Genomic DNA, 23,049 nt, shown 5'->3' on the forward strand with positions numbered 1-23,049 from the left:
GCAATGACTATTGTGATACATGTAATGTGGATGGATCTCAAATAATTACGGTGAGTGAAAGAAGCCTGACTCCAGCCAGCCCGCTCCCAATACACGTTGTATTTCATTTATATAAAATTATAGAAAATGGGAACGATTCTATAGTCAGAGCCGTGGTTGTCTGGGGGTGGGGAGACATAGGGCATGGTGGGAGGGATTACGAAGGGGCATGAAGAAACTTTAGGGGGTCATGGATGTTATGTTCACTACCTTGATTGTGATGGCTTTAGGGAGGTATGCATGCCAAGACTTATTAAATACTTTAAATATAATTTAATGTATGTCAATCTTCTCTCAATAAAGCTGTTAAATAAGAAGCATGTAAACACTAAATTAGAAAGATAATTGGAAAGACAAGGCAAGTTGCAGATTACAGTCCTATTTTCACGAGAGAATTTGTACATATTGTTTAAGAGGATATGCAAGGGGAGATTAGGCACTATGCACCAACTGTTAACACAAAAAGCATGGAGTGATTCAAAAATGTGCTGAAGCATATTTATTGACATGGAGATATTCACAACGTAGTTTGTGGGGGAAAGCAGGTTACAATACAAACAGTATTTGCAGGATATTGTTTTAGTTTCTTAACTTTAAAAATCTCAAAGCACATAACCCAATATTTTCACACACCGAGACATTCCCTTCAGCTCAGACCAGGGGCTGTAAATGCTTACCAAGAGCCTCAGAGAACACAACCACAGCCCAAAAGTCCCAGGCATGCTGAACCATATAGACTTTCGGGAATCACTATCACGTTGGTTGAGGCAACAGGGTCTCTGCTAGCTTTCCTCTTTTGTATTGATGAAGCTGCAGTTCTGGGTCTAAGTTTCTCCAATGAAGTTTGTCTAGTAGTTTTAGCTAGTAGAAAAGCAGGAAGTGGGCTAGCCTACTAAGTAAAAGATAGAGCCTTCTGGCCTTTCACGTGACACATATGAAGTGTTATAAATGATAAAACAATTAAGTTATGATTTCGTGAAGAGGAAGAAAGCAATTATCTTTTAAAATGTAATGTATGACACAATGTACAGAATGATTCGTTATTTGGGGGAATACATACAGATTGAAAAAGTTAGGAAGGATATACAGCAAAATTTCACTTGCCGATGACTCCAAATTCACATCCGTTTTTAAACATTCAATAATTTGGGGAACCTATTTGCAGACACGACCAGTGCACATCCATACACCTGTCCTAGAGAGGTGAAGCCAAATCCCTGACAGACGTGTGAACTTGGAGGAAGAATTGCAAGGCTGGCAAGGACAATATCCACAACAAATAGAATCATTAAACCCAGTCTCTGAGGCTCCAAGGCCACCACCTAAAAAAGTGAGGACTTCCAGGTAGTGAGTGGGTTTTGGTATCAGACGAATCAGCTATGCCACCTGCTTGCTATGGGAATCTAGGAAAAAACATTTAGCCTAATTCTCTTTGGAGGTGATCCAGAATAATGAGTTATAATAATAATAAAAACTCCCAGTACCTAACTCACGGGACCGCTGTGAGAAGAGGGGAGAGAAAAAACTGTAAAATACAGTGCCAACACAGTACCTGACAAAAGAGCAGATACTCAGGAAATATATCCTCCCTACACCTATCTCCTTTCTCTCCTGTGAGACGACTGACATAAATGAAATAGTTTAACAAATATAAGAGCTAGAAATGTAGTAACAAAATTTGTAAAACTGAGTATTACATTTTATCTAGGACTCAGGGCCACTTCTGTATAGTAGAATGAGTTATCTGATGCAGCTAGTGTATCAGCGTGCACAGGCCTTACTTCTGCAACCACACTATATGTTCAAGGATATTCTTTTCTACAATATGAAGCTACAAATGATCTAAGCAGATACTAACAAACAAGTAAGCTTACTTAGGATGAACTGGTTCATTAAGTAAAATGTTAAAAAGCGCCCCTTTTATCTTTACACAAGATAAAAATCAAGACGTTTTCAGCTCACGATGTGATATTCATTTGAAAAATGGTCCAAGCTTAAACCTAGACACTGTCACAGGTAATACTATTAAAGATGGAATGTATTATACGCACACTGTAATGAACAAAACATTATGCAAGGCTCTTTGAGGACAGCCAGCCTTTGAGTTTGGAGATTATTCAAAGTGTTCTCTTTTTATTACATCGTTTCTATAATCACTTTAACTTCACGGAAAATGGCCATGAGTGTGTTATAACCCGAGCGATCGACAACTACAATTGAGCCCTTTCTGATATGCTCCTTTATGTTAATAAATATGGCCACGGCACTAACGAGATTGGCTTTTGCTTCTTTCTGGTTAAAGATAAGTTTTAATGCTGCTAACGCCTTTGTATCGATCATGTCTCTGGCTGCAGCTGGGTTTTCAGACAAATTCAAAAACACTTTCAACACGAGATTTCTGGTTTTACAATTTCCCAGGGATAGCAAATGAAAAAGCTCTGAAAAGTAACTGGCGACAATATGGTGATGGTTAGAGTCAGTCGTCAGTTGCCCTAGTATCTTCAATCCCGACTGCTGTCCGGGTGAGTTCAAGGGAAAAGACACGGTTTCCTTACACATATGCTTAACATGTAATTCAATCTTGCATTGTCTTTCATTCCCAGAAGGGGGATTCAGGGTAATTGTGGCCTTTTTTCTCCTTTCAGAGGAAGGAAAACTGAGCAAGCTTTCAATAAGTGTGACCACACCCACCTCATTAATGAACTCTTGTGCAAACGGATGAACATTGTTGATCCCCATTGCGATCTGAGCTATTTTATGAATGAGGGGATCAGTAGTTGACTTAAGTAAGGTAACCAGTTTTTCAAATTCCTCAGAATTCATGTAGCATTCCATTTTGCAAGGGCAAGCAAATGGCTTAATCCCATTCACCTCCCTGATCCTGATTTGGCGTCTGATCTCCTCTATGGTCTCAACACAAGGGTCAGAACCAAATGGGTACTCAGGGCTAGGCTGTGAGCCTGAGGGAGTTCTCCTAGAAGAACATGCTGTCACCACAGGCAAAGAATGAGTATTTTCCTCAGCTGAGGCCAGAACAATGTATGAAGGCCTTGTCTCAGAGGGGACTTGGGATCTAAATCCTAACACTGCTGGAGTGACAGCAGGGGCTTTGGGCCAGATAGTTACCTCAGACCAGTCCTTGGGCCTATTTTTTTCATTAATTTCATCCACAGGCTGGGGCCTAACTATCCTACTCACGGGTCGAGGACTAGGGTCAAAACTAGTTTCATCTCCATCCCAAAACCAGTTCCCAATAACGTTTTCTTCCTCTTCCACCTCCTCCTCCTCCTCCGCCCCTGGCCTAGCCTTGCAGCTAGGCCCGGCCAACGCAGCCTCTAACTTCCCAGCACAGGCCGGGGGACCAGTATCAGCCTGACCTTCATCCTTAGCACTGGAATGATCGCCAGTCTCTTCTCCATTCCAGAACCAGGAACCAACACTGGTGTCGTCCCCAGCCCAGAACCAGGCATCAACACCAGCCTCATCTTTACACACGGACCTGGACCCAGCACTAGCCTCAGCCACAGAACAAAACTGAGATACTCTAGTGGCCTTGTCTTCAGCTTTGGGGCTGAAATTTGCCAGGGACCTTTCTTTCATCTCAATAGCAATCTTGTTCTTAGATACTGCCTTCATCCCTGCCACTGCATCTGCCGGAGACCCTGCCTTGGCTACTGCTTTGGCTTGGATGTCGGCTACAGGCCCAACTACGCCAGCAACCTCCCTCTTCGCTTCAGCTTTCACACCAGCCTTTTTTGCAGTTCTGGCCTTATTTCTACTCCTAGTCATGGCTGAAACCGAGTTATACAGACAGCCTTGGCCTTGGTTCTCAACGTGTCCCAGGTCCGTGTCTTGACACTCTTTCACTGGATCAGAGAGAAACTCTGTAGCAAGAGGCAGAGCCAATTGTCAGTTCAGCAGCCTCGCGGCCCTTTCCAAACACACAGCCTGTCAATGACACAGACAGAGGGCAGAGGTGCTCAGGCTGAGCAAGATGATGGTCCGAGGAGAGACCTGTTGAAAGTGATCATCTTCCACTACTCCAAGGCTACCACAGCCACCGCTGGAGATAGACCTGAAGAGGAAGAAGGAAATGGGCTTTGAGTCTCTTACAACTGTGCGTATCTATACGGACAGCCACACAGGCCATAAGAGAGTAGAGACAGATTATGGATGGGGTAGAAGTGGAATCACAGAAAACTGTTACCTCATTTTATCCCTTCCACACTCCCACTAATGCCCAACATTGTCCTCCCCAGGCACTACTGCACTCTTTTGTCTACAATAAATAGTAGCAGGGATGACGGGAGAGCTTGTTGAAGGTGAGAGAGGATAAGAAAATCCAGCCCTATACTCTACAGGTCCATCCGGGTCGGCCTCATACCAACCTGCATTGAACGGGAACAATTTTGTTCTCCTTCCTTGCTTCCAGTGTCGATAAGCCCTACAGCTGAAACCACAGGCAGACCTATGGACAGAAACACAGGGAGGACTGGAATTCTGAGTTTTGGTAGACAGATATGCACTCTGGTTTCCGAACCCAATACCTGTGGCCTTTCCAAATCTAGAGCTTTGGTTATACAGTCAACCCTTGAACAACGCACTGGATAGGGGCGCTGACCTCCCATGTAGCTGAAAACCCAAGTTTAACTAAAGTAAGCCCCCCGCAAACACGGATCCCCAACCACAGAGGTGAACCTTGAACAATCTGGGTCTAAACGGCAGGCAGTAGAACTGCACGCGTCAACCGAACTGTGGTCAAATGAAAAGAATCCACTATGTTCAAACCTGTACCGTTCAAGGGTCTATTGTGTAACGTTTCTGGCCTTGGTCCTCCTCATGGCTTCCCTCCCCATTTCCTGGGTATCTTTCAATTACCTTACAGGCACAATCCTGCCACACCCCACACCCATGTCCTATACACAAATTTAAGGGCAGCGGTGTCTAGAATACTGGAAGACAATGGCTCCAACACATGACCTGGTCTCACCCACTTGCCGACAGCCAATTCCCGCCCCCAATCAATAGGGGTACTATGCTCACACTCACCTTGGAATCAAATGAATTGTCTTCGTTTTCTTTCTTAATCAAATTCTAAGTGAGCGGCTACCTGCAGATTTCTACAGGAACCTATGAAGGAACAAACCTGCAGACAGACAAAAAGGCAGAGAAAAGGAACAGAAGAGATTGAGATGGCTCAACCCTTACAAGTGTCGTAACATATGCTTCTGGATGCACGAGGTCATGTTAAATGCCTCCCACCCGTCTGCAATTCCAAATGAGTCCCCATACATTCCTCTGAGACCTGCGGGCTTGTCTAATTACACCTCCCAACTCTGAAGTTGGTCATTTTCCCAGCAGAGGCCACACCCCTTTCCCTGAGCAAAAATATGAGGCACAAGAGTGGGTATTTAGAAAGCAGGCAGTAACCAAAACGGGGACGATTATTTCAATAGCAGCTTTGCACACCCCTGCCCTTTCTCCTTCTCCATGCATACACAGACCCTACCTCATCCACCACCTATGCCAGCCGCCCCTCAGAGCAGGGGCCCTCGGGAGACGCTATCCTTCCCACCAAAGGACAGTCCTCTGGCTGGAGAAAAGTCACACCCAACAGAAAGAGGGAGGGGCATTCAGCAAAACACAAGAAAATATGTTGACGACGGTAGAAAAACATCAGGTGAATGGCCAGATACCCACAATTCAGGTCCTAACGTCTCCTTTCAACAATCAGGAGATAAGTAAGAAAAATGTGTCCCAACTCCCATGGTTCCTCAGGTAGCCACCCTCGGGAACTCCACAAAATCTGTGGGACTACCTGTAAAACCAGTATGAGAGGGGCTGAGACGGAGTTGAGGTTTCCAGAACCAGAAATTAAAGAAGTAGAATGACTCCATGCGTTCTAAACTGACTCTTCAGAAAGCTTTTCCCCTTATTCTGAACCGACATTACCTCAACCTAGTAAAGTGGGCAGGGATGTTGAGAAAACAAGATCCCAAAATAAACAGCACACTATTTACACGGATCCTTCCTATGAGAGTCGACCGACTCCTCACCCTGTCATTTGCCTGCCTTTAATCGCACGCAAGACCCAAATATAGACGGCGATGAAACTTGTACTAAGACAAGGGTAAACATTTCACTCACTTCGGTGTCTTCTTAATCTACCCGCTCCGTGCCCCGTTTGCCGAAATCGCCAACCTAGCGCGCAGACAGGAGACTTGGCATCAACCGGGCGCCTGTGGGAAGGGAGATCACCCAGGACGCGAGGCCCAATGGGCCCCTTTCCAGAACCAGGGCCCGGAGCGGCCAACGTCCCCCCATCCCCCGGCGCCCCCCAGCCCAGCTCCCGCTCCGCCATTTCTCCCGCAGCTGCCTGGCCCACAGCCCTCTCGCGGCACAGACGCCGTGGGGGGCGGGGCGCGGGCAGCGGGAAAGCGGCCTGGGGAGCGGCCGGCGTGGTTCGCTTCCTCAGGGGCCCGGGGAGCCTCCCTCGCCACCCCCGCGCCCGGCCCGCGCCGGTCGCCGCCGCCTCCTCGCTGGGGACCCTCGGCGCTGCGCACCGCTCAGGAGCCGGTTCCGACCACGTCGCCTCCTCCTCGCCAGGCTGCAAGCTGACCGAGCGAGGGACCACCCCCGCCGCCGCCACACCCCCACTTGCCTGTGCAGGCTCAGGGCCCCGGTGGTGGGCCTCCCCTCCGCTCAGAGCTCCTCGCTCGGACTCCCACCGCCTTCCGTGCGCACCGAACTGCAGAGAGGCGTCCCGGCCCCCGCGTGAGGTACGACGCCGAGCAGGGTCTGCGCAGGATGCCGCACCAACCGCTGGCGACGAGGGTGTCGGGAAGGAGGCGGAGGGATACGGCACGAATGGGCTCGACGCCCCCTCCCAGGCCCACCGTAGTTCCGACCCGGAGGGGGCGGGGCCGGAGCCCAGAGCAGCCCCCGCGCCAGGCACGGATTAACGCCAGCCCGCCTCGCTGGGCCTCCGCGGCCCCCCACGGGGCGACCCCTCCCACGTTTGTGGCTCTGCGGTCTATGCCACAGACCCTCTGGGTCCCGCGGGCGAGGGGCGGGGCGAGCAGGAGCCGGAGGTCGGATGGAGCCGCGCTGGGAGCAGCAGCGGATGGATACAAATCGCCCCTCGATGAGAGGCGTGCGCGCGTGCGCGTCCAGGGACTCCCAACTGCTTAGTGTCCGCCTCCTCCCCCTCCCCCTTGCCGCCCGCCGTCCGTCCGGGCCGCTGGTGGGGGAGGGGCTGTGAGGATGCGGGCTGGGAGGGGAGAGGCGATCCAAGGCCAGACCACGCGGAGGTCCTACCCGCCCCCCAGGTTCTTTCTTAATTCACGGGGCCACGGCGGGGGGAGAGGTGGGCGGAGGCTGCCGTGGAGGCCTCACCGCTGCCCCTCTTCTAAAGGCACACCTAGGGAAGAATCCACTGCTCTGCGCCGAGATTCATTCTTTCTGCCACACTGCTTTTTTTCTCACTCGAAATGGTAACGTCCGTTGTCACTTTGTGGTCCCCACAGTTGTCTAAGAAAGAGGGCCTGGCCCTGTCGGGACCGCACCGGGTCACACAGTCGTCCCCGTCTGGTCCCACGGCCACGTGTCAGGCACCAGTTAGGGCCGGTCCTGGTTCCTCTTCCCCGGTTCTGTCAAGCCTTCTGCAGTCACTTCCAAGTGCTCATGAGCTTTGGCAGTGTGGCAGCGATAAGAACCAGCCTGGGTCTCAGCCACTTGCCATACACACCTGTCCAGTTTATCTATTAGAGCTGTTAGCATATTAATCATACAGATTTTAAATTCCCTGATAATGGCCAAACCTGTATTACATCTGCATCTGGTTCTGATGTTTGCTTTGTATTCTCAAACTGCTTTTTCTTGTCTTTTAGCATGCCTTATACTTTTTTTTATGGAAAGCTGGACATGATATATTGGGTAGTGCGAACGGAGGTAAATAGACCCTTAGAGAGAGGTTTTATGTTCTGTGTAATGTTTACTGTAGTTGTAGGTGCCAGTCTTCAAATTCTAGTGTCCTTATTTTTGTCTCCTCTTATCCTTGGGCTTCCCTAATTACTCGTTGCAGAGGGAGTCCGCATGTTGCAGCTCTTTCAGCTGTACTCCACTCCTGTTCTACTGCAGGCTCGTGACAAGGTGGAAAATGTGTGTTCTGTATTCTTCCAATTAAATCCCAGAGTTCTGTGGGCCCGTGTTCCTAGGCTGTGACCTTCACGAGTGTTCTGTGTCTTCTTTCTCCCCCTTATGTGAAAATGGAAGACTAGAGTGGGCTGGGGATAAGGCTCTGGGAAAAAGTTGTTTTCCACTAGAGTAGGCATTTCTCATGCAGAAGGCTGTGGGTGTATTTCACAAGAGCACAATTCCCCTCCCACTGCCAGAGCCATGAGGGAATCTTTCTGGGATCTTCACTGTGAGAACCTGCTGGAATTCCTGGATCTAAAGCCCACTAAACCTTTTAAGACCACACATGGGGGTCCTCGCTCTCATACTATTCCACAGTCTCCATCCAGTAATTTGTCAAAACTACCGTTTAAGTCTTCTCACTTTATATGTCTCTAGCCTTTTCTGCTCTATGTATGGAGAGATAGGCTGTGACTCACCGGATTTTCTTTTCTCTAGAATAAGGGGTGGCCATTTGCCCTGTGACCTCAGGTCTCTGAAGGGTCTAAGGTAAGTCACTGATTTTCAGTTTGTTCAGCTTCCTTTCTGGTTCTAAGTACAGGAAGGATAGTTCCAAAACTAAAACTGGAAGTCTGGCCTATGGATTTTAACTGGGTAGCTAAAGACCAGTGAACAGCTTTGGTCCTCTTCTTTCAGCTGAACTTCAGATCTGGAGATAGAGTTGTCCTTGAAAACCTAGCTGTTCCATACATTTTAGGTCTTTTCCCTCCCAGGTCTAGAAAATTTATGTGGCTCCCTGAACTTGGCATCTCAGCCTCCAAATACTTAACTTGGAGTGCAGATTAGCATTCAGACTTCCTGAATCAACATTCCTTGTGAGGTTTGAGCAACTGTGACTTAACCCAAGAAGAAGGAAGACATCTCTGTCACCACCACCACCATCAAGAGGCCATCCACTATACTACTAGGTGCTTGCTTAGAGTACGTAGCTTCTGAGCCCCGGAAGCGCGTTCTAGAAGGAGACTGCATGGTTCAGTTGAGACTTTCTCCTCTGGGCTCTACTCCGGGACTTGGCTGGACTTCAGAGCCAGGCAGTCCAGGCTGAGCAGAGACTTTGTCACTATTTGTGTCGCTTCGAAAAAGGTACTTCATGTTTTTGTAACTCAGTTAATTCATCCCTCAAAGGGAGCTGGTAATAATGACTTCACAAGATTCTTGTGCACACCACATGAGAAACTATCTGATTTACTGAAATGCCTGCATGTATCAGGTCTTTCTAGTTCCTTTTAAAATTGTGAGCTAGTCATATTATGGGTTAGGCTGGCGTAAGTAGGAAAGAGTAGATGAGAGCTCCATGGTGGCTTTCAGAGGTCATTGCCACCGGGCTAAGACATTGCCACTGTGCTCCTCAGTGCTTTGTATACTGTGTTTTGCTTGCCGCAACCAAAACTTACTGAAAAAACTTCATTTTTGCATAAGTATGTCTCCCTCTTCCTCGTGGTTCTGTACCACAGGGAGGCTGATCCCACTTCCGGGGGTCATCTTCCTGGTCTAGGGGTAATCCATCCCCTTGGTATTCTCTCTCTGGTTCAGGAAGGGGAGGTGATCTAACTCTGCTCAATGAGACCTTAGAAGACCACAGAAAGACTTCTGAGGGAAGTACCTTCACTCATAAGAAAAGGCCATCAAGAAAGATTCCTTTTCTTCCTCAGGAATTTGCTTACCTCCTAGAATTGTTGCAGCCATCAAGCTTCTAGCCTTAGGATGGAAGCAAATACTGTGAGTGGCAGAAGAAGGAGATGGAAAAAAGCTGAGTCCTTAGCTGAATCAAACAACCATCAAGGCCTCAGTACTTCCAATCAATGGATAAGAAATCTCCTTGTTAAGTTAGTTTTAGCTAAGTTCCTTGTTATACGAAAATGGAGCAATCGTAAATGATATGTGTGTTCAGGCACAGAACAACTCTTCGATGAGTAAACGTTCCTGACTTTTGTCTGTCAGTAAGCACCTGCCTCTTAAAACCAGTGGCAGAACTCATGTTTCCACGTGAAAGGAAAACTGTAGGTTCTGAACTCCTTGCCTTGAAAGGAAAACTGTAGGTTCTGAACTGTGCTCAGGCACAGAACAACTCTTCGATGAGTAAATGTTCCTGACTTTTGTCTGTCAGTAAGAACCTGCCTCTTAAAACCAGTGGCAGAACTCATGTTTCCACGTGAAAGGAAAACTGTAGGTTCTGAACTCCTTGCCTAATGATCGCTAGAGGTCTGACAACTCTGATTGGCCTCTGTTCTAAACCTGAAAAGGACAGTTTCAGGCAGAAAACCCAGACCTTTACTCATCTAGGGCAGGGGTTCCCAACCCCCAGGCCACAGGATGGTACTGGTCTGCGGCCGGTGTGGAACCGGGCCGCACAGCAGGAGGAGAACAGTGGCCAAGTGAGCAAAGCTTCCTCTGTATGTGCAGCTGCTCCCCAGCGCTAGAATCACCATTGCCTCAGCTCCACCTCGGAGCATCAGGCATTACATCCTGGTAGGAGCACTGGCCCCTGGTGCCAGAAAGGTTGGGGACCGCTGATCTAGGGGTTTCAGAGGTCCATTAAATACTTGAGCTCATAGATAAGCTTGGTTTCAATTCAGAGTCATTGTGTGAAAGTGAACCTTTAGGAAATGTCTGTAATATAAAGATATCAGAGGTTATCTGCTTCCAGTTCAGGTGGCTGTACTGAGGTTGAGAAAGATAAATTCATAGTGTCAACAGTTAGAAAGGTTTAGTTAACTTTCCCCCGGTGTACTGCACTAAGCAACACGGGCATCAGAAGAGGTGGACATTTGGGATTTATCACGAGTGGGGATTTTGCCAGGGCAGCGGAGCCAGGCACTAGAGGATAAGGTGAGAGAGTAATAAAATGGACCATGATTGGCCATTACGTTGGGAGGGAAGGAAAAGCTGGAGGAGGCTGATACACTGGGAGAAGGGGAGAAGGGGCAGGGGGTCTAACAACACTCAGGGCTAACGTCTTAAAGTACTTTGCCACAAGCTGTAAGGAACAGAAAATCCGATGAAGATACTGACAGCGATGATGGCATCTTTTAGTGATGACCAGCACTAGAGGGAGGTAGACATAGCGTAGTGGTAATGCGCACCAGCTCCAGATTCAAACTACAGAGGTTTGAATCCCAGCTCTTCTGTTAAACAACTCAGTGAGCTTGGCCAAGTTCCTTACCAGTCTGTGCCCCAGCTCCCTCACATGCAGAATGGAGACGCCAGCAGCATCTATTCCATACGTTTGTTTTGAGGATTAAATAAGTTAAAACATTTAGAACCCTTAGAAGAGTATCTGGTACATAGAAAGCACCCAATAAATCTTAACATTAACAGTAATTACTATTATAAGTAGTAAAAGGCTCAGGTGTTGCAGTCAGATGGGTTTGATTCACACTTCCAGAGCCCAAGTTTCTTCCTCTATGCTCTCTGTCCCTCGACACTAGTTCTGTCTTATTCAGAAAAAAAAAAAAGACTCCAGTCCATGGTATAGAGAAACAAATGCTGAAATAGGGGCAAATAAAATACTGTGTAAGTACACAGGACGGGGGAATTATTTCCTACCAAGGTGCCAAGAGTAAGGGTGAGGGTATCAGAAAAACTTCAAACACACCCTAGCATTTGAGCTGAACCTAAAAGGATGATGAATATGTTTCCCACAGGCAGAGAAAGGATTGTGAGAGCACTGAAGATCGAGCCAACAGTGTGGGGAAAGGCACAGTAGTAGTAAAGCACAGGGTACAGTTGGGTTGGGGAATAGCAGGAAAGTCCAATGTGGCTTGACTGGATTAGGGCTTGGACAGGCAAAGTGGATTAGGGCTTGGACTAGGGTGAGGTACCTGAGAGTGAGTGCCTCCTTAAACTGTGTCCTTATCTCATTCTAGTCCTGACCCTGACTTGGAAGCATGTGTTGGGGGATGGAGATGGAAAGGTGGAATTGTATGGAAGGGTGCAAGGCCCTGAAACCCTGCCTAAGGTACTCGGTAGTATTTTATAGATGAGATCCCATTGAAGGTTGCCCTTTTGAAATTGAGGCAGAGAGTGTCAGGGAGTGCCAAGAGTCCAGCTGTGCCATAAGACGATACCTTTCTTTCATTCATGACTGGAGGAATAAAAAAATCCACTCTAATTTTGTCCCCAAGCAGCAACATTTTAGGTCAAATGACATGTGAATGGACCCTGATATTTCTTACGGGAGACAGCCCATAATATTGATCCAGAAAGGGGGTGGAAACAAAAGGACCATATGAGCGATGAGGTTTTTTTACTTCACTTACACCCCAGAAAAAAATCGAGGGATGATCCTGGCCAATGAGTGATCAGAACAGATATAATCATCTTCATTCTTGGAAATACACACACCCCACTTACCCTGCCCTTTGGCTGAGACTGAAAAAACTCCACGGGTGTGAATCGGTTAAGTGCCTGCTTTGAGATGTACATGGGACTTAGAGGTATCCTGCCAGGCCACAATGTGAAGTTTCCCAAAAATAAATACAGTACCCCCAACGGGAATGCTAGGCGGAGGGAGCTCTGATTAAGAAAAAAAAAAACCATAGAGAACTTTAAAAACCATCTAAATGCAGGCACATGTCACAAATACATGCTGCTTTTTCACCCATAGTGTATCCATGGGCTCTGCCGCCTTCATTTTTAACTTCTTTATGTATGATGCATAGGATCAGAGGTAGGGATGCATGTGACCATTGTTCTGACACCAGTTCTTTGACACCAACTACCTGAAGTTAGCATCAGGCTCCACAGATTTAAAGGTGCAGTCCACAACAATACTGCCAGTTAGAAGTCTTTGAGGGGCCACTGACAAGTTAACTGACAACGTATAAATTAAGGGGTTCTCATGATCCCCTCAGGTTTGATATTTACTGGAACAACTAACGGAACACACTAAAAAGTACTATGCTTCGATTCATAGAGTCTGGAAGGCTCTTAGACACACAGCTCTCATGCCCTCTTCCTGTGGGTTCAGGGTACATCAACCTCCCAGAAAATCAGTGTGCTTACCGACCAACCAGGAAGCTCCACAAAGCCCTGAGTTTCCATTGCGGATTTCTTACATAGGCACGATTAAATCACTGGCCACCTGACTGAACCCAAAATCTAGCCCTCCTTCCCCCTGTGGCCTAAAGTTCCAACTCTAATCAGGTGGTTGGTCCTTCTGGTGACCAGCCCACATCATGAAGCTATCTGAGGGCCCACCATAAGTCAGTTCATTAGCATAACAGAGACACTCTTGTCAAGAATTCCCAAGGCGTTTTGAAGCTCTGAGCCAGAAACCAGGAACAAAGGTTAGATAGACAGATATATTCTGTCTATACCATGCTATGTTTGAAATATTCTCTTTGTCAAACTCTGCAAACACACACAGACCAGAGACCACAGAGCTTGAGTGGAAAGACCATAACCTGAACAGTGCCCCCCATACTTATATTTTCATAATTCTGAAGGGTAGAGGAAAGAGGGTAAACAGGAGGACTCAAAGTAGTACAGCACAGTTTTAACTCTATTCTGAGAATAAAAATAAGAAGGGTGAGTAGACTTAGGAAAATTAATTACTCTCTAGTGACACTTTCCTTGGCATCCGGCCTTGGGGCATTAGGAAGAAATATTTTGCTAGAAAGAGATCAAGACTACCAAGGGCCACCAGCTAGGATGAAACCAAAGGAACAAGTCCTAAGAAGTGGGCAGAGAGCAAAACAAAGTGTCTGCAGAGGGGAACCTACGAGACCACCCATAAAGCAGTCTCTGCAGTTGTTTCCCAGAAAGATCCGGTTCAGGCCCAGGACTGAAAAGACGGAGCCTCGGAGCCTCGGATGGAGTAGCAACCTTTGTGTTCCTAGATGGGAGGGAGTTTCCGCCTGGAGCTGAGACCTTGGGGGTTGAGAAGCTTGCCAATATCCCAGTGAGAAATCCTCTGTGAAGGGCCCACAGCATCTAGGTTCCCTCCTCCCGAGTCTGTCTACCTCCCGCTTCCCTAAAGATGCCCAGATCGGGGTTCATTCCTCTCTTGCACCGGCAGGTGGCTAGAGCCTTGGAGCGTAAAGCACAGGCATTCCCCACCCCCTTGTTCTCTCCTACCCTTCCCCAATTCTGAGCTGGTCTCGGCCATCCCCAACGCCTGGAACAGAGACATAAATTAGAGAGGGAGTGGCGAATAGGCGGGCTGGGGGGGGGGGGGGGGGGCGGGGGGTGTTGTCATCCTCGCAGTGCTGTTCCACAGCCAGCATCACTGGTTTACACCATTCGAGTGTTGGCGAATGTCACTCCACCGTTTCCTCTCTCTGGGCTCCCCTGAAGCCAACTCCCCCGAGTGTCTGCCTCTCCCACCTACACATGCAAACACAGGCTCAAACAGTACTGGGTGGGGAGCCTGGGGTGAGGGGAGGGCTGTTCAGAAGGCAGGAGGGAGCAGGAGGGCCCGAGGCATTTCCTGCCCCCCATCTATTGTCAGCCACCGCCTCCCGCGGATGCCATTTCCGGGCCTCGCACCCACCTCGTCGGCCAGCGATCCACTTGTGCCTGTCGCAGGATGAGTTCCTGCCTCTCGAGCTCGTGGACGACAGACAGCCCCTGCTAAGAGGCTCGCCACTGGCCGCGCGATCGCTTCCTCTACCCGCAAACGCCGGAATTCTGGCCACCCGCGGGACTAGTTTTCAGGCCAGCGCGGCAGGCCGAGTGAGACAGCAGCCCACTCACCCAGCCTCCCTAATGATCTGCCACTCCTCCGCGGCAGTCTGTCAGTCGCCAGGCGCGTGTCCTTCCGGTCTCTCTTCCGTGGGACACACCTCTAGACCCGCCCAAAGGAGAGCGTGGGCACGTGACGCGCTGGCCCACGCGACCACGCAGTCCGCCTGCTGGCCGCAGCCCCGCAGCCCCAGGGGCAGGACCTTCTGCCTGTGCCACTGAGCTGTTTGCCGCCAGAACCTGAAGCTCATGACCGTGGCGGAGAGCTGAGGGAAGGCTGGGTTTGGAGCCGAGGCGTCCGTCCATCCCGCGGCCTGGGCCTTGCTCTGTAGGAGCCCAGGGCTGGCGAGCAACACTCGGGGAGGAGCGTGGAGACGACCTGACTTTGAATATTCTAAAACTCCGGCGACATTTTACAACACAGGATCCGTTCTGGAAAATATTGATGGCAAAATGAACGTTGAACTCCAAGTCCCACCACTAGGACGATCCCTGTTAACACTTGTGGTTTGTGAGGGGAGGCAAAACTACTACTTTGCACCATTTCCATAACCCTTGCATACTAGAATGGCCGGGCAGCGGGGGCGGCGAGCGTGTTGCACTGCCATAAAAATTACACAAAACGGGTAAAGACAACGTAGGTTACTGGATATTATTTCGGTGCAGTGCTGAGCTTCACTTTCTATTGATGGGGCAAATTTTCAACCCCGAGAGGCTGGTGTTAACTCAGATGTTTTGTCCAATAGATATGGAAATGATTTCTGTCCAGTGGAACGGATAACATCTGTGGTTACAATTTATTGCCCTGAAGATATTGACCAAGTTTGTATTTAACCCAGCAATGTTATTCTGACTTTTTTCTATGCGTGTATGAAATCGAATATGCATGTATTTTGTTTGAGTATATTGGGTATATTGTATACACAACTATCTCCTTCAACCATTTTCATAACCTTAGTTGTGTTCGAACACCTTTCACATGTTCATTTCTAACTTATGACTCATACTTTCACCTTTTCTGAAATATCAGCAGCATCCTCAGACAAAACAAGTAACATTTTCACCATGTCTAAAAATAACAAAACAGTTCTCACAAGTCTGGATTCCCTCTCCAAGCCAACCCTATCCCTGACTTCTGCAGTCTCTATCTGAAAGTATGGCATGATCTTTTTACTTATTAATGTGGAAAACACACAGAAAGCCGGTTTCAAGTGTTCAATTCAGTGGCATTAAGTACATTCACAATGTTGTCCTACCGTCATCACTATCTACTTCCAGAACTTCGTCAGTCACTCCAAAAGGAAATGTTATGATCTTTTGAACTAACAGTTGTGTAAAAAGGTGGCCACCTCTGTAATCAAGAGACTAATGTAAACTTGGCAACCTCGATCATTTATTTTTCCTTAAAACATTTTATTTAAAAAGCTATTTTCTTAAGTCTCATTCCTTTCCAACTTTTCTAAGTGGTTTTGTCTCTAAAAGTTCTAACACCTGTCGTTTATTCATTTATTTAACTGTATCCTTTCCAACATCTACTCACGACTTGAGGCACTAGATATAAACATATTTTTAAAAAGCCCTGGCTTATTAATTTTTGTTTCAACCCTAATGTCTGTCTCAAACTTTTTCTAGCATGGTAGATTTTATTCTAGGCTGTGGAATATATGAAGTTTCTTAGAAAGCCATTTTGAAATTGCATAAAAATCGTTTCTTGACACGCATTTTTAAAATGGGAACCTAATTTTCCTTAGGTGCCACGTTATGTTTTATTTCACCGGCATCCATGTCATTTCATGCCAATAAACAGATCATTTTTAATAGCTGAACAGTGTTTCATCAGTACTTTCCTTGGACTAGAATAGCAAAGAAAATCTTACTCCTAACACTATTTAATTGGCATGCCATTTTGCTCTTTCATTCTTCAGGTGGCACTGAAGCAACACCTGCACTCTTGAATTGTACAATATGCAGATTTGGCCGACTCAGTTCTCCAAACTGGCCTCACTCCAGCTGTATCCCTCACTAAACTTGTCTCACCAATTCCAAGCAGACAGGGTACATCCACGCTACTGCAACTGCAACAGATGTTCCAATTACACTTTACTTCATACCACCATGCTCACTTCCGAGAATGACATAATGGTCTCTCTTCAACAACCACGGGAATGAGATTTTCCAATGAGGGTATGTTTGTCATACTACCAATCACCTGTTTGTTAAGTGTGCTCAATGTACCTGCGCCTGGATTTTAAACTGAAGGAGGGTCACTTCTGCCAATTTTCACACACAACTTTATTGAAAACAGAGACTCGAATAAGAACCATGTTTAGACCACGAATAGCAGGGTAACTAGATTACAAAGGCGACTCAGTATGTCGGAAGCTCAATACTGAAAAATACTGCAATCTGGACAGCAAGACAGGTATCAACAAACATGTTTTCAGCTCTAATGTTCATTTGGTACCCACAGAACGATTCAGCTCAAACCGACAATCTGACAAAACTGTTAACATCAGCATTAAAAATACAAGTAACAACACAAAACCAGACTGAAAAACAAAGCACTACTCAGGACTCTGGAAACATAAGGCTCATCAGAGGCAGGTGATTAGTCACATTAGCTTTCTTTTCCTCCCTTAGGATCATTTGGATTGTCTATTTGGGCTTGTAGTTCTTTAGCTAAGTTCTCAAATTCACGGTATGCAGCAATAAGTGGCTCAAGACTGAAATCATCATCAATTAAGGCCATTGTTCCATTTCTTATACTACGACTGACATTCCGAAACATTTTAATAACAATTTGGATATTGTCATTTGACTCCTCTATGTTAAAGAGACCCACAAATACTGATAGAGCTTTGGCACTGAATAGTTTTTTTGCCACCACAGCATTTTCAGACAAATTCAACAGCATTTTCAGAACATGAAATTTTGTTGTCGCATTGCCCGTGACTATCACAGAGAGAAACCCAGACATAAAATTGGCAACCAGTGTGTGATAGTCAGGAGTTGTAGTGAGGTATCGAAGCAGCCTTAATCCAAGCAGCTGCTCGGGGGAATTCACATTTTGTGCAAGGGTTTCCTCACACATTTGACATATGAATGTCTCGATCATGTTTAGATTTGGATATGGTGGAGCCATGAGAATTACATTTTCCAAAAACCTTGTCCTACCTCGGGAGGAGGGATAATTGAGCAAGGTTTCAATAAGCGAGACAACACCTGAATCTCGAATGAAATCACGGGTAAATTGAGACGCACTTCTCAGACCCATTGCGATTTTAGAGATTTCCTGAATAAAAGGATCTCGAACTTTGTCCATTAACAGAAGGAGTTCTTCAAACTCTCCAGAACCAATTTTGAGCTCACACTGTATGCAGCTGCAGAACCAGCTCTCAGGCTCTGCATTCTCCTTGGTCCTGAGATGCTCCCGAATTTCCCTCACTGACCTGTAGGAGGGTTCATACTGAAATGGGAACTCAGGGTCTGGCTGATTGGCCCGAGGCAAAGATTCCTGATCTCCCCCTTCTGGGCTATGTTCTGTAGTCTGGGGCTTTCCCTCAAGCATTTCAGCGAACGCAGCTGCTGTGTCTTCAGGAATTCTAAAGGGGCTTGGGGATGGGAAGCCAACCAAATAACAAGGACCGGGTTTGAATTCAACAGTGACCTCTTCCCAGGTTTGGGGCCTGGATGATGTATTAAGTTCCTCAGCCGAATCTCTGAACCTGGGAGTAGCCTTATACACAGGATTGGGATTTTGGTCAAAGCAGGCCTCATCCCTGTCCCAGAACCAGGATCCAAATATGGCCTCTTCTTCAGATTCTGGCTTGGTCTCTTCTCTGGCCACAGCCCCCAAACTGGACTTTTCCTCAGTCCAGAACAAGGATCCACCAATGGCCCCCTCCTCCTCAGCCTCTGGTGTGGACCCAGAGAGGCCCGAAGCCCCAGCCTCCATACCGGCCTCTTTCTCTGCCCAGAACCAGGACCCAATAATGACTTCCTCCTCAAACCTGGGCTCTTGTTTGACCCCATCACCGTTAACATCTTTCTGGGCCCTGGGCTTCAAGATAGTATTAGGCTCTTCCTTGTCTCTGGACCTGAAGCTACTATTGGCTTCTTCTCCAGGCAAAAACCAGGACTCCTTATAATACTCTTCTTCAGACTCAGGTTCAAAAAAGTCCTCTCTCTTTGTCCTGAGCTTGGCCCTAACATTTGCCTCATCCCTGACTCTGGGCCTGAATAAGTTATGGGTATTTTCTCCAGCCCACAAGCAGAAAGGGTTGCCAGACTCCTCCTCAGACCCAGACCAAGAATCAATATAAGAATCTTGCTTGGATCTGGGCCGAGACCTGGGGTTAGGCTGATGTTTAGCCCTGTGCCTAGACCTGGTATTGGCCTCCTCCCTGGGCCATGATCTGATACTGGCCTCTTCTCCAGCCCAGAGAGAAGACATCGTAGAGGTCTCATCTGCTGACCAGAATCCAGATTCATTAGAGGCCTCCTCTCTGGCCCTGGGCCTGGGATAGCACCAAGACCCCGCATTGGTTTCCTCCCCTGATCCAAACCAGGGTTGGATTCCTGACTGACCATGTGAACCAGGAAAGGTTTCAGCATCCACATGGACCAGTCCCCTATCTACAGGCAAGGTCATAGGTTTAGCAACTGGCCGAGACTCAGTACTGACCAGTGGCCAGGCTACTGCATTGATCTGGGGCACTCCCTCTGTTTGGGACACTGCCTCGGCCCCAAACTCAGTCTGGGCCCAAGCCTGGGCTTCATCTTTGAGCCTTGCCCCAGGGATTGCCTTGGCCTCAGTTTTAGGACGTGCCCTACCTGCTGTCCTGGCATCAGTTTTGGGCCTTGCCCCAGCCACTGCATGGGATTCGCTTTTAGGCCTTGCCCCAGTCATTGCCTGGGCCTCAATTCTAGGCCTTGCTCCAGCCATCACCTGGGACTCCATTTTGGGCCTTGCCCCAGCCATCACCTGGGACTCCGTTTTGGGCCTTGCCCCAGCCATCACCTGAGACTCTGTTTTGGGCCTTGCCCCAGCCATCACCTGCGACTCTGTTTTGGGCCTTGCTCCAGCCATCACCTGGGACTCCGTTTTGGGCCTTGCCCCAGCCATCACCTGGGCCTGGGCCCTGACTTTAGGTCTGACCACCAATGGAACTTCGTTCTCCCTTTCAGCCCCACCCCCAACCTCTTCTCCAGCCTTCTTTTCAGGCTTGGCCTGGGCACCAGTTTCAATCTCGGCCCCAGTCATAGTACCGGTTACAGAGCAGATGCGGTTAAATACCAGTACCACAGTCTCAGCCTCTACCACAGACCTGTCACAGTTCTGTATCTTCACACTCTGGTCTTTCAGTGATTCAGGAGATACAGCTGGAAATAAGACTAAGAGTCAATCACCAGTCCAGCACTCAATCAGCCTCCTTCCCAAGAACAGCCTCAGCCAATATTACAGACAGTTCAGAAGAGACACAACCAAGCCGAGGAAGGATGGATGGTTCCCAGATGGGTGCAGACCTGTTGAAGGCGGTGGTCAGTAGCAAGTCCAACACCACCAAAGATGCCACTGGAAGTGGATCTAGGGACAGAGAACATGGGGCTTTGAGTCTCTTCGAATTGTCACTCCATGCACAACCTCACACACAGAGACTGGACCTTGAATTCTTGTTGGGGCTGTCGGGTTATCAGAAAGTCTCCCTGTCACCCTCATTTTGCCCACAGTTGCCACACTACTTGGTCTGCCACAAAACAGGTGGGAGGTTGGTGAGAAAGTGCGTCGGCAACGGGACAGGCTAAGGAGCCCCCAGACTACACCCTAATTAATCCTGGACGTGTGTTGGTCTCCACTACCCCACCCGAAGTTGTACCCGCTGTCATACCAACCTGCTCTGATGTGGTGCGATTTCCCCCTCCTAGCTTCGTTCCAGTGGTATTAAGCCCTACAGCAGACGCAGGCCACCCTATGGACAAGTAAATAAACAGGAGAAAATGGAGTCCGAGTGCTTGGGTGACAGATACTCTGACCCCTGATGAAAACATCTTCCTGTTTAAGGGGTCCAATTTGTCTAACGTCTCCTGTCTCCTGACCTCAAATCTTCTCCTCCCGTTCACAGCCCAACCCACACCTACCCCAATATTCCTAGTATCTCCTGCAGGAAATAGACAAGGGATGCTGGGGCAGTGTGCAAATCTGACAGAGAGTAAGAGAGGTGGATCACATAGAGAGAGACCTGCCTTGATATTACTCTGTAGCTGTCCCCTGCATTTCCCCCTTCCCACCAACCTCCAGAGAATTGAGCCAGGATCTTCCTCCTTTCCTTCCTTGCAGAAGTGACGGGCCTTACTGTAAGCCTGTGGAAAAACAGATGAAAAGATAAAGACAGAAGACCATGGTAATAACTGAGCACTTGGTGGACAGACTAACTTAACACCAGTAACGGGACGCCACAGGTTATTTATCTTTCAAAATTTATGGTCTCCTTGGTAGAATATTCTCATTCTACTAAGACCCTCTGTTTTAAGGTTCCAGATAACGACACCTTTTCTTGCCGTCAGAGCCTTCCGGTTGCTCCCTTCTCCATTCTGCGGTTTCACCACTAGGTGCACCGCATCCCTTTGCCTTGCGCAGCATAAAGTGGGGGGAGGGCACCCGCATATTCTCTGAACCACGTTGTGTATTCGTACTTGTAATTATGACTTCTGTTTCACCCTGGCCTCCAAGCCTGTTTTTTCCTTTCCGCAATTTTGGTTGGAGGTAAGGGAAGAAGTCAAGGGAAGTGCCTAGAAACTGGTACAAAGGCATATTTTACGATTTGTTCCTGGAAGCCTGACCTCTGGTCACAGTCACCTCCAGTTCAGGTCTCCAGTCAATGACTGCTAACCAACCACCCCCCATCTCCACACACCTCCAGAAATCCAGGCTGTTTTCCTGCTCCAACTTTTCCGCAAGCCGCTCCTCCACTGATGCACCCTGCCGACTGAAATCGCCAACCTAGCGCGCAGACAGGAGACTTGGCATCAATCGGGCGCCTGTGGGAAGGGAGATCACCCAGGACGCGAGGCCCAATGGGCCCCTTTCCAGAACCAGGGCCCGGAGCGGCCAACGTCCCCCCATCCCCCGGCGCCCCCCAGCCCAGCTCCCGCTCCGCCATTTCTCCCGCAGCTGCCTGGCCCACAGCCCTCTCGCGGCACAGACGCCGTGGGGGGCGGGGCGCGGGCAGCGGGAAAGCGGCCTGGGGAGCGGCCGGCGTGGTTCGCTTCCTCAGGGGCCCGGGGAGCCTCCCCAGGCACCCCTGCGCCCTGGGCCTGGAAAGCTCCAGTCGCTGCCTCCTCCTCTCAGGCCTCCCTTCCCCCGCCACCTCCTGACTCTGCGCACCTCTTTCAGGAACCAGCCTACAACCTGGTCTCCTCCTCTTCGCCAGGCTGCCATGGTCTGGGAGTGAGCTGTAACCTGGTCTAGAATCGGGTGTCAATCTCTCTGCCCCTACTACACCCCTACTTGACTTTCCAATCTCAGGGTGCCATTGGTTGGCCTTACCACCTCCCAAGCGCCTCACATGGATTCAGAGTCATGGTATTATGTTAATTTCTGAGGCATCACATTGATAGAATCAAGAAGGAAAAATAAGAATGAGCAACTGCCATTTTGAGGGCCTATTGGATGCCACGTGCTGTAGGTTGTCATTTTTACGTTTTTTTCTCTTTAAAGCCTCAAAGCAATGCTCTGACGTGGACATCATTACTTCCTCTCTATAAATGGAGAGATACTCAGGCTCACAGAGCAATGTACACACTCAAAGTACTCCAGGGAGGCATCATATGGACACAGAACCCAACTTGATGGGGCTAATACTGGGCAATTATGTGACAATGTGAACATAAAAGTATGTAATCATAGTGTTAGGTTGATGTAGGGAGGAGGCAAGAGAATTACAATGTTAAGCCGCAATCAGAGACTGCAGTTATACTGATCAGCCTTGCAGCCAGGCCAGGGAACCTTCAGAACAAAGGAAGATTTCTACTGGGATTTCTAACAAACCATTCCCCACACTCGTGAAGGAGAAACAGGAACCAACAAATTCATTCCCTATGGCTAAAACGATGGGGGAACCTAAGGATTAA

General features: G+C 48.3%; 2 protein-coding genes across 3 annotated transcripts; both read right to left on the reverse strand.

Annotated features, from left to right (window-relative positions):
- Nucleotides 1–515: 515 nt before the first annotated feature.
- Nucleotides 516–6,621, reverse strand: LOC118607795 (protein BHLHb9-like). Its single transcript, XM_036226730.1, has 5 exons — nucleotides 6,603–6,621; nucleotides 6,187–6,240; nucleotides 5,089–5,185; nucleotides 4,428–4,507; nucleotides 516–4,114 (listed from the first exon to the last, which is right to left on the reverse strand). Exon 5 carries the CDS (start codon nucleotides 3,826–3,828, stop codon nucleotides 2,176–2,178), a length of 1,653 nt encoding a protein of 550 aa, XP_036082623.1. The 5' UTR covers nucleotides 3,829–4,114; nucleotides 4,428–4,507; nucleotides 5,089–5,185; nucleotides 6,187–6,240; nucleotides 6,603–6,621; the 3' UTR covers nucleotides 516–2,175.
- Nucleotides 6,622–11,901: 5,280 nt separating this feature from the next.
- On the reverse strand, nucleotides 11,902–21,950 carry LOC107504209 (G-protein coupled receptor-associated sorting protein 2). 2 transcript variants are annotated; one of them, XR_001595412.2, is made up of 5 exons: nucleotides 21,834–21,950; nucleotides 21,212–21,279; nucleotides 20,812–20,888; nucleotides 14,729–20,506; nucleotides 11,902–14,562 (listed from the first exon to the last, which is right to left on the reverse strand). XR_001595412.2 is itself a non-coding variant. In XM_016133270.2 (3 exons), the coding sequence occupies exon 3, from the start codon at nucleotides 20,180–20,182 to the stop codon at nucleotides 17,537–17,539; it is 2,646 nt and encodes an 881-aa protein (XP_015988756.2). In that variant the 5' UTR covers nucleotides 20,183–20,506; nucleotides 21,212–21,279; nucleotides 21,834–21,950; the 3' UTR covers nucleotides 17,191–17,536. The 2 variants fall into 2 exon arrangements, 1 of the variants encoding a protein (XP_015988756.2); XM_016133270.2 differs by lacking the exons at nucleotides 11,902–14,562; nucleotides 20,812–20,888 and having other exon boundaries at nucleotides 17,191–20,506.
- Between the last annotated feature and the right edge of the window lie 1,099 nt (nucleotides 21,951–23,049).

This window comes from Rousettus aegyptiacus, unplaced genomic scaffold (assembly GCF_014176215.1).
Source record: "Rousettus aegyptiacus isolate mRouAeg1 unplaced genomic scaffold, mRouAeg1.p scaffold_m13_p_9, whole genome shotgun sequence".
Taxonomy (NCBI): domain Eukaryota; kingdom Metazoa; phylum Chordata; class Mammalia; order Chiroptera; family Pteropodidae; genus Rousettus; species Rousettus aegyptiacus.